The sequence below is a fragment of the Dendrobium catenatum genome, unplaced genomic scaffold (assembly GCF_001605985.2).
Source record: "Dendrobium catenatum unplaced genomic scaffold, ASM160598v2 original_scaffold_268049, whole genome shotgun sequence".
In the NCBI taxonomy this organism is placed as follows: domain Eukaryota; kingdom Viridiplantae; phylum Streptophyta; class Magnoliopsida; order Asparagales; family Orchidaceae; genus Dendrobium; species Dendrobium catenatum.
Genome location: NW_021586447.1, coordinates 360407 through 376695, shown reverse-complemented (window position 1 = coordinate 376695; position 16289 = coordinate 360407). Strand labels below are relative to the sequence as shown.

The 16289-nt window shown below is 32.9% G+C and overlaps 1 protein-coding gene across 1 annotated transcript; it reads right to left on the bottom strand.

Annotated features, from left to right (window-relative positions):
- Nucleotides 1–7773: 7773 nt before the first annotated feature.
- Nucleotides 7774–14269, bottom strand: LOC110104822 (cell division control protein 48 homolog C-like). The gene is made up of 10 exons (XM_020834087.2): nt 13238–14269; nt 11420–12027; nt 10867–11019; nt 9990–10106; nt 9694–9798; nt 9360–9425; nt 9154–9218; nt 8874–9075; nt 8536–8676; nt 7774–8248 (listed from the first exon to the last, which is right to left on the bottom strand). The coding sequence occupies exons 1-10, from the start codon at nt 14178–14180 to the stop codon at nt 8201–8203; spliced, it is 2448 nt and encodes an 815-aa protein (XP_020689746.1). The 5' UTR covers nt 14181–14269; the 3' UTR covers nt 7774–8200.
- Between the last annotated feature and the right edge of the window lie 2020 nt (nt 14270–16289).

Genomic DNA, 16289 nt, shown 5'->3' with positions numbered 1-16289 from the left:
TTTTTTTTTAAAACATGAGATGATTTTCAATAATATATATATACCTTTGAAACCTTTCCAACATAAAACTTGGCTCAACTCTTAAAGCTTATTGTAGAGAAAATTTTCATGCTTCAAGCTAACAAACATATAAAAAGATCTTCCCAAATCAAGATTCTATTCCCAAAAAAAAAAATGAACCTTTCTCAAGACAAAGTAAACATATACCTCACAGGAAGGTTCTAACAAATCAACATTCATAGGTCAAGAATTCAAACAACTCTTGAGTTATATAAAAAAAAAAGAGCACTTCATAGTGAACTATTTCTTTTCTAAAATAATTTGAGACCCAAATATACAAAACCGTCACTTATCATTGAGAGGAGGAGATGCAACGCTATTCGTTAACGATATTCAAATAAGCCAAAAAAAAAAAAAAACTTAGTTGGCTATCACAAGTTCCCAAACTTATCATAATCAACATGAACTCAACTATCCACGCTTGCTTAAAGCAAAGTTTCAACACAAGAAAAGCTTCTTTAAGGCATCGACGAATATATAATCTTACTTGAAGGCACTCTATCAAATAGTTAATATACAAGGCTTAAGCAAAGAAGGATATGAAACCAAAGCCTTGGCCTTAATAGCACCCATTCCAAATTTCGTAACAACATAAAAAAAAAACGGGTTTCGAGACAACCATGACATAAATTTTAACAAAAGTGCGTAGGCCACTACTTCCAAATATGTAAATAGCATTGAAACGCATTTGTAAACTTGAACTTTTTCAAGCATCGACACGACTAAATCCTTATATAGCATTTGCGGAACAAATGAGAGTATGAACGAAAAAGAATCATTCAATGACCACAAAAGAAAACTAGGGATTATTATTATCTCGCCTAGATCATATAAAAAAGAAGCATGCGTTATGTATTTTATTTCAAGAGACTTATAATACTATGTTAAGCATTAGCACAAACACTTGTGTGCACATTTTTTTGATGGAAGCTCAAAAATAGTATTTCATGTATTTTATGATTTACACCTAAATTTCTAGGCCAAATAACATGAACTAAGGTGCACTTCCAATGTTAAAATGTTTGTTCAAATTACCACATAAAAGAAACACATCACGATAAACTTATGGAAGTTACCACAAAATCCATCACATAGCATGAATGTGCTCATTTAGAAATCAAAAAGGGTTAGAGGTGTGATGACATACACACCCTAAGAGTTCAATCCAAATCTAAATCTAAACCAAAATAAGACTCTTTGTAGGTAAGGCTTGCTGCCAAATAAAATTATCCATATGATTTTAGATCAAATGATTGAAAATAATTGTTATTCTAATGAATGCTATTTGTTATTATTATTTTTATCAGAAACTAATTTAAAAATGTATAAAAAAAACCTTAGACTTAAATGAATATTTTCATTTAATATCATTTAACTTATTTTAAAATAAATATAATTTATTTTGAATTAATTAAATTTTATATGACATTTATCATAAAATGATTTTATAATTTTAAAATTTATAATTATTTGATGTTTGATCAAAATATGTTGTTCATGTATATTTATTTAGGTAGACGTTCACGGGATTTCATTGTAACTTTTATTAGGTCCGGTGTAAGGACGTAGAGAAACGTCCGGTCGAAGGAAAAATCCCGCCAAAAAACTCGATATTTGCTCGATATTACTAGGTATTATTTGATAATAACGAGGAATACCGCTTTATCAATATTGAGTTATATCGAGCTATACCGAGCAATACCGAGTTGTACCGAATTTTTTCTAGGAAAAACTCGGTACAACTTTTGTATAACTCGGTATTGCTCGGTATAGCTCAGTATAACTCGATATTGAGTCTTCACGTGATGGTATTTCTCGTTATTGTTTGGTATTGCTCGGTATTTCTCATTTTTCGGCGCAATTTGACCTCTGACCGAACGTTCTGCGTCGGAGGACGTAATAATTGTTCCTTTCATTGAGCTCCCCAAATGTGTCAACAAGTGAGATTTTTATTATTATTATTATTTAATATAATATTTTATGCAGGGAATATATGTTTTTAGTATTGCTTTTATTAAATTTTTACGTAATAGGTGAAAAAAACTATAATAATAAAGTGATATTTGATAAATAAGCCCATGTGTTCTTATCCAGTTGTCAATAAGAGCTCAAATGTGGACCCACTTGAGCACAGTCAGAAGCCCACATTTAGAATAAAAGTGCTTAAAAGTGCAATTTATACATTTAAGCTCATACAAATATTAGTCCAATTTCATAATAAATAATATAAGGCTTAATTAAATGGGCTTCTATAAACTTTAAAGCCCATGTTATGGGCTTCTATAAACTTTAAAAGCCATTTTGAAGTTTTTTTTTTTTTTTTTAGGAATTTCAATAGTGTAATAGCACATAAAATATATTATTATACTAACATACAACATATTTCTTTTAATATAATTACTATATCACCCCAAACTATTAGTTATTTCCAATAAACTTAAATAATTTACTAACCTTAAATAATTCAAATTATCACATTTTTTTTTTTTAAAGATGAATCGTTGGAAAACTTGTTTAATAATATATATTTCTTAAATCACACTCATTGTTTTAAACATCCCATAAGAATTAATCACCACTATTATTATTTCTTAAAATTAATTTTGCTTTAAGAAATTAAATACTATTTCCCATTGCAAATTCAAACATTTTTTCCTTAACTTTGGTTCAAAATTACATAAATGACCTTTTGTCTCATGCCAGTCAACACAAGCTCATGTCTCTTTAGAGGAAGACATAATGAGATCCCACATAACAGGAGAAAAAACAAGTGAAATAGTTGATATATCTGTAATTTTCAAAAAGCTAACATAATTTCATTTTATAACTTTTTTGCTAATTAAAACTATTATCATCCCTGAAATATAACAATAATAACTACAGGTAAAAGATGTTCTTCAATGTATAATAAAAGTTGTTGAATATGAGAAACTGATAACTAAGCTAAGAACTTTAATGAAAATTGTTTAAATAAGATAAAATGTTGAAGATTATAAAACTTCTACCTGAAGAATTCTTTTACCATATTGCAGAGTCAAATAAGAGCAGTGTGGTGTGTAAGAGACGCCTCTTTTTCTTTCTGAAAGCCTATAGGAAGAATTCTTCGACTGTAACGACCTGTCAGTCAATAGTCATAGAAAGACAGTATTAGGTGTTTTAAGTATGTTGAAGATGAATGTTTCAATTAGAAATAATAGATAGGGGAATATAAACCCTAAACTATATATTTAAGATATTTGACGAATAGGAAGCAAGAGGTATGAAGCATGTGTTTTTTCTGACTAAACAGTCTCACAATAATACAAATTTCAAAGGTTCAGCATCATGAGAAAAGGTTAACTAGTTAAAATTTGAAAAAAAATGTCCATGCATTGCAGAACTGATATCATAGTCATCTGGATATGACATAAAGAGTCTAATATTAGACATCCAAATAGTTTGTCAATGTTGAACAAATCAGATAAAGATGTCACTCACGTGAATAGATGAACTCTATAATGATGATTGATGTGCTCCAACATTTCAAAGGCTTATTACGAGGAAAAAGGAGAGCATTGAACAATAAAAACAACAACATCAAGTCTTTGTCCCACTACGTGGGGTCGGTTTTATTAATCTTTTTTCTCCATTGTGTCATGTTAAAAGTTAAATTCTTGTTTACATCTAATAAAGAAAGATCATTTCTAATATTTTATAACCTAGTCGTTTTAGATCTAACTCTACCTTTCTTAACATATGTCAAATATAATACCTCTACTTTCCTAACTGGGTCATCAGAAGGCCACCGATTTATGTGACGAAACCATCTAAGGCGACTCTCTCTAATCTTTATCTTCCGATGGAGCTACTCCAACCTTTTCACATATATGCTCAAAGAGAGCTGAAATATAATATAAAAACATCAATTAAATGGATATTACAGCTATATAACATAATACATAAGGCATAATATAGCAACAACCAGTCCTATAAAAATTATTTATTTATCAACTGAGTATAAAGAGAGCTTTCATGTCAACCAAAACTTTCAAAAATAATAGGAGCAATTTTCTTTGTAACATGCCAATTATTGTCCTCTTATAATTTGCAAGAACTGATTTGTCATTTTAGATTTAAGTACATCTTGTTTTTTAAACTATCTAACAAGCATATCCTTTGAAATAACCTCTGCCCCCATGAAAATTTTGGTTATTTAAAATAAAATTAAAGTTCACACGAAATCATGTAGATTCAATTATAAAGAAATTATACTGTTGCACCTTCATAGACAATTAGAGTAGTCGGCTTACATATAAGTGAAACAAGTTATAACCACATTATAAGCAAAATATTTCAAAGAAACAAAAAGTGGAATAAGAAAATGTTGAGTTTTATCAGGACAATGATTAAAATTTAGGTTTTTGAGCAAGGAATTTGTACAATGCTACCTTAATTTGACTATAAACTTAATTAAAGAAAAATCACAGTGAAATGATAATTATTTATGGATTTTGAAACAAAGAAATGCTACACTCAAAAACACCTACACAAAAACTAATAACACCTCATCAAAATTGAGTAGGTGGACTCATCAATGAGACATGTTATAGTTGGGAGAGTGCAGCACTACCAAGCAAAAATGAATGATACTACCAATTGGTAGAGTGCAACACTATTTCAAAATTTAGCATATGAAAAAACTTTAGATTTTGACATGTTTCAAGAAAAAGAAACCATCAAAAATGACAATCAGCATCCACATATATCGATATGTTACACGTCTTTATCTGATGCAGGATTACCACAAAAGAGCTCAAAAAGTTAATAAAGGAGGAAAAATATAAAAATATTAAGAAATAATAACCTAATAAATAAGACTCACACATAAAAAGGGCATTGACCCCTCTAAAGGGGGGTCATCTAACACCAAATAAAATATAAAAAGGACATTGACCCCTCTAAAGCATGAATCCTAGAATCTTTTGATTAAATGAACATAGTTAATTTAGAATCAATGTCTTTATAAGAACACATCAGTTGCCCCCTATTTATGAGTCTTAATTAAGTCTTAACAATTGATGTAGACTTCCTAAAATTATTGTTTTGCCCCTTCAGGCTGGCAGGGAACGGAAGGGGCAAAACAGAGGGGGATGAACCCTACGCAGCAGAAGGAACTAAACCCGGGGTGCCCAGGGGAAAGAACTCCTAACCCCCCCCGTGCTCTCCCCCCCCCCCCTACATCAAAAGTACTATTATCCCTCAAATAATCTATTGCAAGGAGATTGACCATATAAATTTTTTGAAGTAAAATTATGAATCCATACCATTCAAGGATAAATGTGACATAAATGTGGCAATAACAACAATTTAAAACTCCTCTTAGGATTGCATCAAATGGCACATAATTGGCCCAATTGGGATAATGAATTATATTCCTTATAACTATGAAGGTTTTCTCTCAACAAAATTTGAGTTTGAAATTTCAGTTTCTAAAAATCAAAATAAGATTATTTATCATCCTTAACTTTGTCAAAAAGTCAACCATGAGATTTCAAAGTTTAAATCTATAGTAAAAACTTAAGACATCAGTATCTCCCCCCTTTGATAAAGACTGGAGTGCCTAAGTGCCTTATAAATATTATTTTAATAGTTTACACAATATTATATATATTCAGAGAGAGAGAGAAGGGGGGGTGAAGGGGGGAGAGGAAAATATTATTGAGAGATATTCTTGTACTACACTTTTTTTTCTTAATCTAATAAAATCTACATTAGTCTAAGTGGTTGTGAATGTATGCTTGGTAGAAATTGAACTGCATAAATCTGTCATTTTCGTTAAATTTTATCTTCCTAGTTTGTGTATTCCTATTTAAGTCATCATCAATCTTGGTAATGCTTCTACATTTGTTTCACTGTGTCCTCATTATATCAAATTGATATTAGAGCATAATTCTAGATTGATGGTTATAAAGTGGTTTAAAGTCAAAGAATTTTAACATTTGGAGAACCAAAATACGTGGTACTCCTAGTCTAGGAGAGACTTAAAAAAAAAATTAAGAGATGCGCAAGCATGTCTTAGACCAGAGCTGAAAAATTTTAGAAATTGATGAAAATGCTCTCTTCGCATTTTAGCAGTGTTTGGCGCAGGAGATTTTGATGGAAGTCTTAGAGGAAATAATCAAATAAAGGTTTGAAGTTCAAATTGAAGTCTTTGTACATGACTAATAGCTTCTTAAAATAATTTTACCATAGATTGCAACTACTTCACATACAAGATAGTACACAATTAAATCACATATGAATGAGCTCATTTCCATCATTAAGGATTTGAAGAATATTTTTATATTTCTAGATGATAAAAATAAAACTTTATTGTTATTGTGGAATTCACCTCCATGGTATACAATCAACTTAGAGGGGAACAAAAAATGTGATTGTTAAACTTATAGGTATATATAGGAGATGAAAAACTTGGTTAGGGATTGTTTGGGGTGGGGAGGGGGTGCAGGCTCAGAATAACGAATAAAATACCTACCCCTAGAAGTAAATCGGTGAGCAGAAATAAGACTGATTTCTATAGCAAAAAACTGCAAATCAAAAGAAATTATATGATTTCAATCAAGTACAAACACTAGGAAGATAGGAAACAAATACAAATAAGGATGAAATTCACTTATAAGTCTCATTTTGATGCTTAATTTATATAGGAAAAAGTCCGCATGCAAGATTGCTAGTTCTAGCATTAAAGCTGAGGACGCATGGCAATGTGACTATGACATTTTGAGAGTAAAGTATGCACCATGTTTGATGAAGAATCAATATCTTTGAGTGCTTGGTTATATAAGATATCGTTTTCCTAGGATTATTATGAACCTTAAAGTTTGCAAATAAATTTTAGAAGAACAAGTTAAATATTCATTAGTGGTCAAAAGAAATTCTATAGAAATTTTGGGTTGCAGAAACGCACAAGCACCCCAAATGCTTTACAGCTAATTTGGAATGTTGGATATAAGAAAATGAAGTTTCATTCAGATGAAGAACTTTTTCTTCTAATTAGAAATGCAAATTAAAAAGTTAACACATTGGCCCCTCACCCAAATAGATTCTCCAAATTGCAAAAGGAAAATACAATTAAATAGAACGCTTGGATCTCATGAGAAACCATCAATAAGAGAAAGTATCTTGCCACTAAAAGGAAGGGAAATAAATGCTTTAACATATGCAATATTGGAAATTCTTTGATTTTTACAAAGAAATGATTTCAGCATCAAAACAAACTTATAGTGAGACCAACAAAATGATATGGCGCAATATAATCTATAAAATGAAGCTCAATAAGACAACAAATTAAAGACCATATAGAGGAAGAAGATCACCCACTTCTACAATTTGCAGAGGAAGAGCAATGGATCACAACCAAACAGACATAGAAGATAAGACTAGGTTGGTACAAATAATTCATAGGGAAGAAAATGATAATTGATGTAGAAGGAAGAATTGGTGATCCAAAAAAACTTGATGCCCACTTACACATTTTAAGGTAACATATGCTTAAAAATACTTAGCGTGGGTGGTCTTAAACGGATTCATTTAAGGGTTTGTACATGCTGATACAGAAGACAGAAAAAAGCTCAATAAGAAAACCTAAATGGTTAGTTCATTAAATAAAGTATCATGATAAAATCTCACAATAATTGCTAAGGCAAATCAAGTTGAACAATAGACAGAATGAGGTTCCGGAACATTTTGCTTTTGCATAGAAATGAAGAAAACCACCAAGGACAGAAATAATACACTACTAAAAGTGATATTTAACTCTCAAAATACAAAAAATAATTAGCCATGGACATACTCTCCAGGCGAACTCATGATATGATATCCAAACATGGAAATATACAAGGTTTCCGATAACCACTGCTTTTAAATGTTTTCCTAATTATACAACTATGTCAAGAAAAAGGAAAAAATAGATAATCTAAAAAACTAGAAGATTTTACAAAACAAGTAGAAACAACATCTCGATGGAACTTTTCATGATCAGCTCAATAAAATTAAGAGACCTTTAAAACACTCCATGCAAACAAATTTACCAGAACTAACCCAATATTTCACACTCTGAAGTACAATATTGTGCTTATCAAGTTGATTTGAGGGTCTCATCTTATGCTGATCTGAAATTCTGTGATAAGGCCTCATAGTAACGCCTTTTCTGCAATGTACAACAACAAAAGGAGGGAGAACAAGTTCATAATTTGTGTAATGAGGTTCAACATGGCTAGCCAAATAAAATCAACATAAACAAAAATAAAAGGCCCACAAACAATGAAAAAATAAGGCAAATGTCAAAGAGCGTCCTTCCACAGGTTAGTTCTGAGCTAAATTGGGACAACATAATAATATGGGACTAAATTAGCTATACACAAATAGTCTAAGGACTCTTCAAAAAAAAAATTAAATAAAAAAGGTAAATGTACAAATTATTTCTCTTTTTAATACCTCCTCTGAGACTGATGGGATAATCCTTTCAAGAGCCTTCTCAAAATGTGATGTCTTGATCACTAACGGTTCATCATATGAAATCCCTTGGTCCACATGCATTTGTTTCTCCTCCTTAACAATCATGGCTGCTTCATTCACCTGTTATAGAAGGAAAAAAATTGCAAGCCAACTGAAGCATAAAAATGATGATGGCAGCTCCCAACAGTAGTAGCAAGTGTGCAAACAAAAATCTATTTGAATTGATGTTGTGGTGGAAGAGGTAATTATGTCGGTCAACATGCCCTGCTATATTATAAATGTGGGATTTTTACTATACATGTACAATGCAACCTTACCAAAGCTGCAAGATCAGCCCCAGATAGATTCCTGCAAGCCTCTCTAGAGGCAAACACATTGTAATCAAAATCTGGAGAAACGGGCTTTTTGCGACAAAGTGCTTTTAAAATCAAAGCCCGTTCATCAGCGCTGGGAAGTGGAACATAAAAGAGCCTTCCAAATCTACCAGGCCGTAGAATAGCAGGTTCGATCACTTCAAGCCTGACATATCATTTATAAGTTGAAGTCTAGAAGAAACATTAATGGAATCAAATAAACTGTAATAATAAGGAAGGATACCTATTTGTAGCTCCAATGACATAAACACCATGCCGCTGATCAGCACCATCTAGTTCTACAAGCAGCTGCATTTAAAAAAAAAAAAAAAGTTATCCAAGCATAAACATGAAATTTAAACAGAGATGCAAGTAACATCATTTAATATAGGCCACAAAAGAATACAATGGCATACTATATCCACAAGATAACAAATATAAAAAAATAACCTGGTTCAGGACCCGTTCCACAACCCAAGCACCCTCTCTTCCTCGCTTAGGTGTTAATGCATCCACCTTAAACAAATAAATAACACAAAATCAACATAACTATCACTCAAAATAGGATGTTTTTTTATTTTTTATTTTTAGCATTTGATATTAGCTTAAGTTGTTATCTGATAAGTAGAAGAAATCAATTAGTCTTAATGTAACTAAACCCTAAACCTTAGATGGCACTATAATAAATTCAATTATGCTAGGACCAGCAATTGCAATACTAAGAACATAAACAAGACTTCAACAAAGAATTGAAACAATTAAATGATAGGAATAAGGCACGCACTTCATCAAAGAAAAGTATGCAAGGAGAACAAGTCCTTGCACGTCTAAATATTGTTCTAACTTCTTGCTCGCTTTCTCCAACATATTTCCTCAAAATTTCAGGACCCTGCATTTCATGGATACAAAGAAAACAATTATTTCCAAACTAAACAACTATTCACTACCTGAAATGATTGGTAAATGAGCATTACGTACAAGATATTGTTTAAGTGCCAAATTTTCATAACAGTGATGCCACTTGTAAAAGAACATCAAGAACTCAATGAAAACTTCAGACAGTTTACACTTTACACGCACCTTAATGTGTATAAAGTTGACACCAGCCTCATTGGCCACAGCTTTTGCAATCAATGTTTTACCACATCCTGGAGGTCCATAAAGCATAAAACCAACCTCCATGTCCACCCCAAGTTCCTGAAGATAACATAAACCAAACTTATGGGATTTTACTTGGAAGCAAAAAATTTACATCCAATAAAACTAGTACTTAGAGCAAATGACAATTGAGATAAATTTCACCCCCTTGTTGAGACCTTGCATTAGAAGATAGCCCGAATAAATCATTAATAAGCAAAGAATAAATATTTGACAAGAATGAGCTCGAGATTTTGAAATTGAACGGTATCTAAAACAGATGATCAAGTAAATCCTAAAAAGCAATAGAATCAAATGTTGGAAATTTTAATGGCAATGATATCAATAATAATGACACATAGTTTTTCCACATTCTCTTGCTACCTTGCGTTCATATGAACTTCTATCTACAGGTCCATCCATAATGACTTCTATACCACTCAAAAGGCATCAAGTTCCAAATTAAGTATATGAATGACCTAACTAAACAATCAGATGTTTTGACTTTCTTTCACTTCGAAATTCTTGTATTCTAAATTAAAAAAGGAGGTACAAGTATTCTGATACACCTCAATAAGTTTTAGCTACTAGCTTACATCCTTGGAACATACACAGGTTCATGTCTAACCAATCAACATTTACAATCAGCAAGCAATAAAAATTGCAAGTCACTTGCATATATCAGCAAAATGAAAAATAGATGCAGAAAAGTTTCCTATTCTACAAGTATAAGCAAAACTAGATGATGAATATGACACAATTTTGTAGTAGAATGGTTTAGAGGTTTACATTCACCAAACTTTTTATTCAGGTAGATTACCTCATAATCCTCTGGATGCTTTATGCGCTGAATAATATAACGATTAATTTCTTTCTTCAATGAATCAAGGCCACCAACATCCTCCCATTTGATATTAGGAATCGAGGAAAATCCCTCTCTTCTAGTAGAGGGCTGGACCAATTTTGTAGCTTCCTGGAAGAAATAAAACAAGAAGTCATTCTTGAACATAAATGACAGATGCATGTGCGACCTGAGCTGCATGGACTACATCACAATGCTTTTTTTGTAATACATTTTCCACACATAGCATTAAACATAAGAGAACAAAGCCTAAAGTTTGCATAGGTTCAAAAATCAACTACATGTATACCACATAACAGTGTTCATGGCACAAATGATATGTTATGTAAATTCTACACAGGCACACTCTCAAAGCCTTAAACAAATCATAATAGAAAAAAGGTGAATCATAAGACATATAAGGTAGAGAATTATTAATATCTTTCATGATACAAAATATAAATTTTAATATACAATATACTAAAGCAGTGTGGTTACCAAGTGTCAAGTTTAACACTTACGAATACTTTACCTCAAAGTCAAGCATAGTAATGCTAAGGTTCTCAATTTCTTCAGGCGACCACGGATGCCTCCACCAGTCAACATTTTCCTTAAGTTGAAACCTTCTTTTATCTATTATTCTCTTCATAGCCAGATTCCCAGCTTTACTCACCAATGCTGCCAAATCAGCACCAACAAAACCTGGTGTGAACCTGGCTATCATGAAGCGGTCAAATTTACCCTCAATTCTAAGGTTACGAGTCAGCACTGACAATATTTCTGCACGTGCATTTTCATCAGGGACACCTAAAGCTATCTCTCTATCAAAGCGTCCAGGTCTCCTCAGAGCTTGGTCAATTGCATCGGGTCTATTTGTAGCTCCAATTACAAGAACATAATCAGACATTCTATTTGTTATTTTTTCAGATGCTTCTGGGCTAGAATCACTATCAATTGCTCTCAGAATTTGCTGTGGCTCATCCATGCAAGTCATAAGCTGTGTCACTATTCTACGTTCCATCTCCCTTTGCAAGTTTTCCCTCTTGGAAGCAATGGCATCTATCTCATCAATGAATACAATGGAAGGAGCAGTTCGGTATGCCTTGTTGAAAAGGTCACGTATGCTTTCTTCAGATGCACCTGAAATAACCACATTTTTCAGTTTGTTAAAAACCCATTAACAAAAGTAGAAAGATATTTCAGAAGTCGAGCATCATGTTCTTCATACTACATTAAACATACATGAACTACAAGACAAATATATATCTTATTTTGATAGCTTGATGAAAGTTTAAGAAAAAACATTGGGACTGCAAAGTCAAAGATGGCAGACGCAATTATCACGCTAGATAAATTGTAAAAACTTAGGAATAAGAGAAAATTTAAAATGTTAACCATGAATAAGAGGGCTCAAGATTTGTTGAAAAGGGTCTAAATATGATCAAAATGCAGCTTTTAGAATGAAAAGGAAGAGTAATCATCATTATTAGCTTCATCTCAGTAATTTGTGGCATGCTTTATCAAATTAACCTTCTTTCATTCCAATTGAGATTACATAAGGTATTAACTCAAGTTTAGTGTCTGGCTAATGGTTTGATAAGATAATTCTTTATCAAATCAACATTGGGATTGCAACCCCAAAAAATGAAAGTTCTAGCAAATGGTGAGGCCCATCCTAGGCGGCAACTAGTTCAAAAATACATAAAAGACAAAAGACTATGCGGGGACTTAAAATATTCTTCAAAAAGGAAGCTAGTCAAATATTCTTTACTAGGCATATTTCTGGATATTAATTTGGACAAATTAGCTTCAAAATTCATTATTTCATAAAAAAAATGAATGAAATTTTTTATTTCAAACAAAAAAGACATAAAAATCGGCGAACTAATGGACACTCATTACAAATGTGTTATGCGACTTTGAACTTGTTTCAAGCTTGATGTCATTAGAGAGCCTTAATTCATCTCAGACTTAAGTTCTCTAAGGGAGAGTTCAACCCATTCATTGAACTTACCACAAATTAAAGTTGTCCAAGGGAGAGTTCAACTCATAAAAAAAAAAGGTCATCTAAAAGAGAGTTCAACTTATCCAATAACTAGGGTTATCAAAGGGAGAGTTTAATTAGTCCGAGAACTAAAGTAGTTCATAGAAGAGTTCAATTCACATACATACATATAGGCTTTTTGAACAGCTTGAAAGCTTGTAATGATGAATAATTGTGAAGCCTTGTTCTTTATTTGGAATCATAAAATCAATTTGTATACCATTCAAGCCAAAAATGTATATATTTTCCTTATGAAAATAGATCATTTAAAAGTAAATCAACAAAAATAGTACAACTTCACTTTACCTGAGACACCAGAAATCACATCAGTAGCAGAAATTTTATAGAATGGCACGCCAGTCTCATTCGCAATTGCACAAGCCAATTTTGTTTTCCCACACCCAGGCGGACCATGCAACAATATTCCAGCTGTCGGTCTCACCCCAAGCCTTTTGGGCAGCTCTGGATGGCACAACGGTACAATCACCTCCATCAGCAAATCCTCCAAAACCATGTTAAGGCCTCCGAGATCCTGAAACCTCGGCCCTTCCCTCCCCGTCTCCCCACTTACCATGCTACTCCCATGATCACTGCCAACAGCTCCCAAACCCACTACAGGAGCCTCCTTCCCACTTCCCCCACCCTTTTTTATCGAGATCACAATCTTCCTCTTCTCATGAGCAACCGCCTCAATCTCAACATTCTTCTCCTCCTCTTTTTTAAAGCTCTGCTCTGATTGTTTGGCATACCTCTCCCGGAGCATGGATTTCGTCACGTCGCACTCTGGTTTAATATTCTCCTCAAAATCAGCATTATCGGAAGTGGAAGTTGAATCATCTGACGATTCGGACTGCGAGGAAGGGGCGACCTGGTTTACTTGCAACAGGCGAAGATGCTTGGATTCTGCACGAAGGAGCCGCTCCTCAAATACGTCCTCCTTTCCACGCTTCCTGCGAGATGACCTCTCGCCATCGGAAAATGAGGACGATGAGGTGTTGCCTGCGGCGGGGGGTTTAGTATTACCATTGCGGATGTATTGTAATACTTCGCTAAGTCGGGCGGAGAATGGCCGTATCTTTATCCGAGCGTAGTCGGGGTATTGGTCGCGAAGGCGCTGAATGACGATATCTGGGTCGGGGGTGCTGTTTAGATTTAGGGTTTGGATACGGCGAATAAGTTTGGATCGATCCATGACTGATGATGGGGAAAATGGCGAGCGACCGCCGCCGCGACGTAGCCGCTTCCTCATCAGCGCGCGAAAGGTAGAAGAAGCGACGCGTGCAATCTCTACAACTCCTGGCAAGGAAGCCGAACAGCAACGAAGATGAAAGGCAAACCCTAGACGTTATTATTGATTAACTTAATTAATATAATTTAAAATATTAATAATTATGCAAATTAATTAAATAATTAATAGTATAATTTGTACATAAATTAATTGTCTAATTTAAATTAATTGAATAATTATTAATTTAATTAGTAATTTAATATTAATAGAATTATCTTAATATATATACCTTTTATATATATACATAAATCTTGAAATATGTTAGTAAATAGTTTCTTAGGATTTAATAGAAATTAGCATTTATCATATCAAACAGTTTTCAGGATGAAGAGGAGGAATGCATCGGACATAGTAATAGCCTGCTTGATTTATATTTGTTGATATGACATTCTTCTTGCTGATAAGACTAGAGAAGGAGTTGATGAAGAGGAGGAATGCATCGGACATATTATGTGATGGAAAAGTTGCTCTCAAATTTAAGAAAAAATTTTATAAGATGGTGATGAGACCTCCAATGCTTAGAATGTGAAATGAGTATATACACAAAAATATTGGAGTAGCTCTAATAGAAAATAAGATTAGAAAGAGATGCCTTGGATGGTTTAGTCATATAAAACATACCTTCTGATGACCATGTTAGGATAGGATATATTAGATCCGGCCTATGTTCACAAAGATAAAGATTAGAGGTAGACCTAAAAAGAGTTGGTTGGATCTATTAAAGATGACATTTTTATTAGATTTAAATGAGATTTTGACTTTTAACATGACACAATAGAGAAAAAAAGATTCATATAGCCGACCAACGTAGTGAGATAAAGACTTGTTGTTGTTGTTGTAAGTGTTGCCCAATATGACGACGTCTTTCTTGTTGAGAAATCAATGAAAACATTTTGTTAATGTGAAGTATTGGATTCATAAAAAGAATTTTTCTACTAACTCGAGTAAAAAGTAGCGTGATCAGATGATGCTGCTCAGCACCTTCATAAATACAACCTCCACTTAAAAAAAAAAAAAAATTCTCAATTCCTCCCATAATTTATTTAATTTAGTGAAATATACACAGCATATTCTTGATCTTGTTTTAGATTAAATAGTTTGTAATATAATTGAAATTTTTGTGGACCGTCATCCTGTTGGGAAGTAATCCTTTTAAGTAACATCAATCCAAATTTCTTATGCAGTATCTGAATAAAGATTACTAATAGAAATTTTCTTTGAAACTAAGGCTTCGTCTGGGACGATTTTTTTATTGCTTCTTTAAACAGCTTTTTAGCACAAAAATTAAAAAAATGTTGTAGTAGAAAGCAGCTTTAAAAAACAATAAAAAAGCTATCACAAACGAAACCTAAATCCAAAATCCAAAAAAATTATGATATTGTTTTTCAAATCCAAGAATTGGTAAGATTTGAATCAATATGACCATAGATGCTGGTCATGGGATGGATCAATCAATGAACCACAATTTTTTTTTTAATCAAAATGGCTGTCACCATGGCTATGTTCATGGGCGGACCCACCTTAAGGCCGGAGGCAATTGCCCACCATGAAAAAATTAAATATATATATATATATATATATGTGTGTGTGATTCTTTAGGTAATTTGTCCCCCTCCGTGTATTTTCTAGTCTTTATTACAAGAATTTTTAGACAATTGTATTTGTTAATTTGAATTTCAAAAACATAATTACAATCAAAACTTATTACGGGGGCACTACCACGAAAATCTTAGCAGGAGCGCTGTCCTCTTGGACCCCCGACATATCTGTGAAGCGTATGACGTTCAATGAGACGAACAAATAGTAGTCGAACCAAATTCAAGCTAATATCAAGTGTTACTTGTAAATTTGCCCATCTCCCTTGAAAATCAATACGAGTTCCGCCCCTATGTGTAATTGTCTCATTCTACTTATATGCAGTTACTGTACTCAGACATCAGCAGACAATGTAATGTAATAGTTGACGGTATGAGTTCCCCTACATAAGCTCCTTGGTCTTCGTATTAGCGAATTATATTTATATGCAAGTTAATTTTCATTTGTCCATTTAGGCTTAGTTTGGGACGGCTT

What these genes read in the sequence shown, in the direction of transcription:
- LOC110104822 (XM_020834087.2), bottom strand. Translation starts at nt 14,180, where the DNA reads ATGAGGAAGCGGCTACGTCGCGGCGGCGGTCGCTCGCCATTTTCCCCA. An exon ending in TCAACTTTATACACATTAAG is followed by an intron (nt 9,799 to 9,989) that starts GTGCGTGTAAAG and finishes CATGAAATGCAG; the next exon opens with GGTCCTGAAATTTTGAGGAA. An exon ending in GCATACTTTTCTTTGATGAA is followed by an intron (nt 9,426 to 9,693) that starts GTGCGTGCCTTA and finishes TATTTGTTTAAG; the next exon opens with GTGGATGCATTAACACCTAA.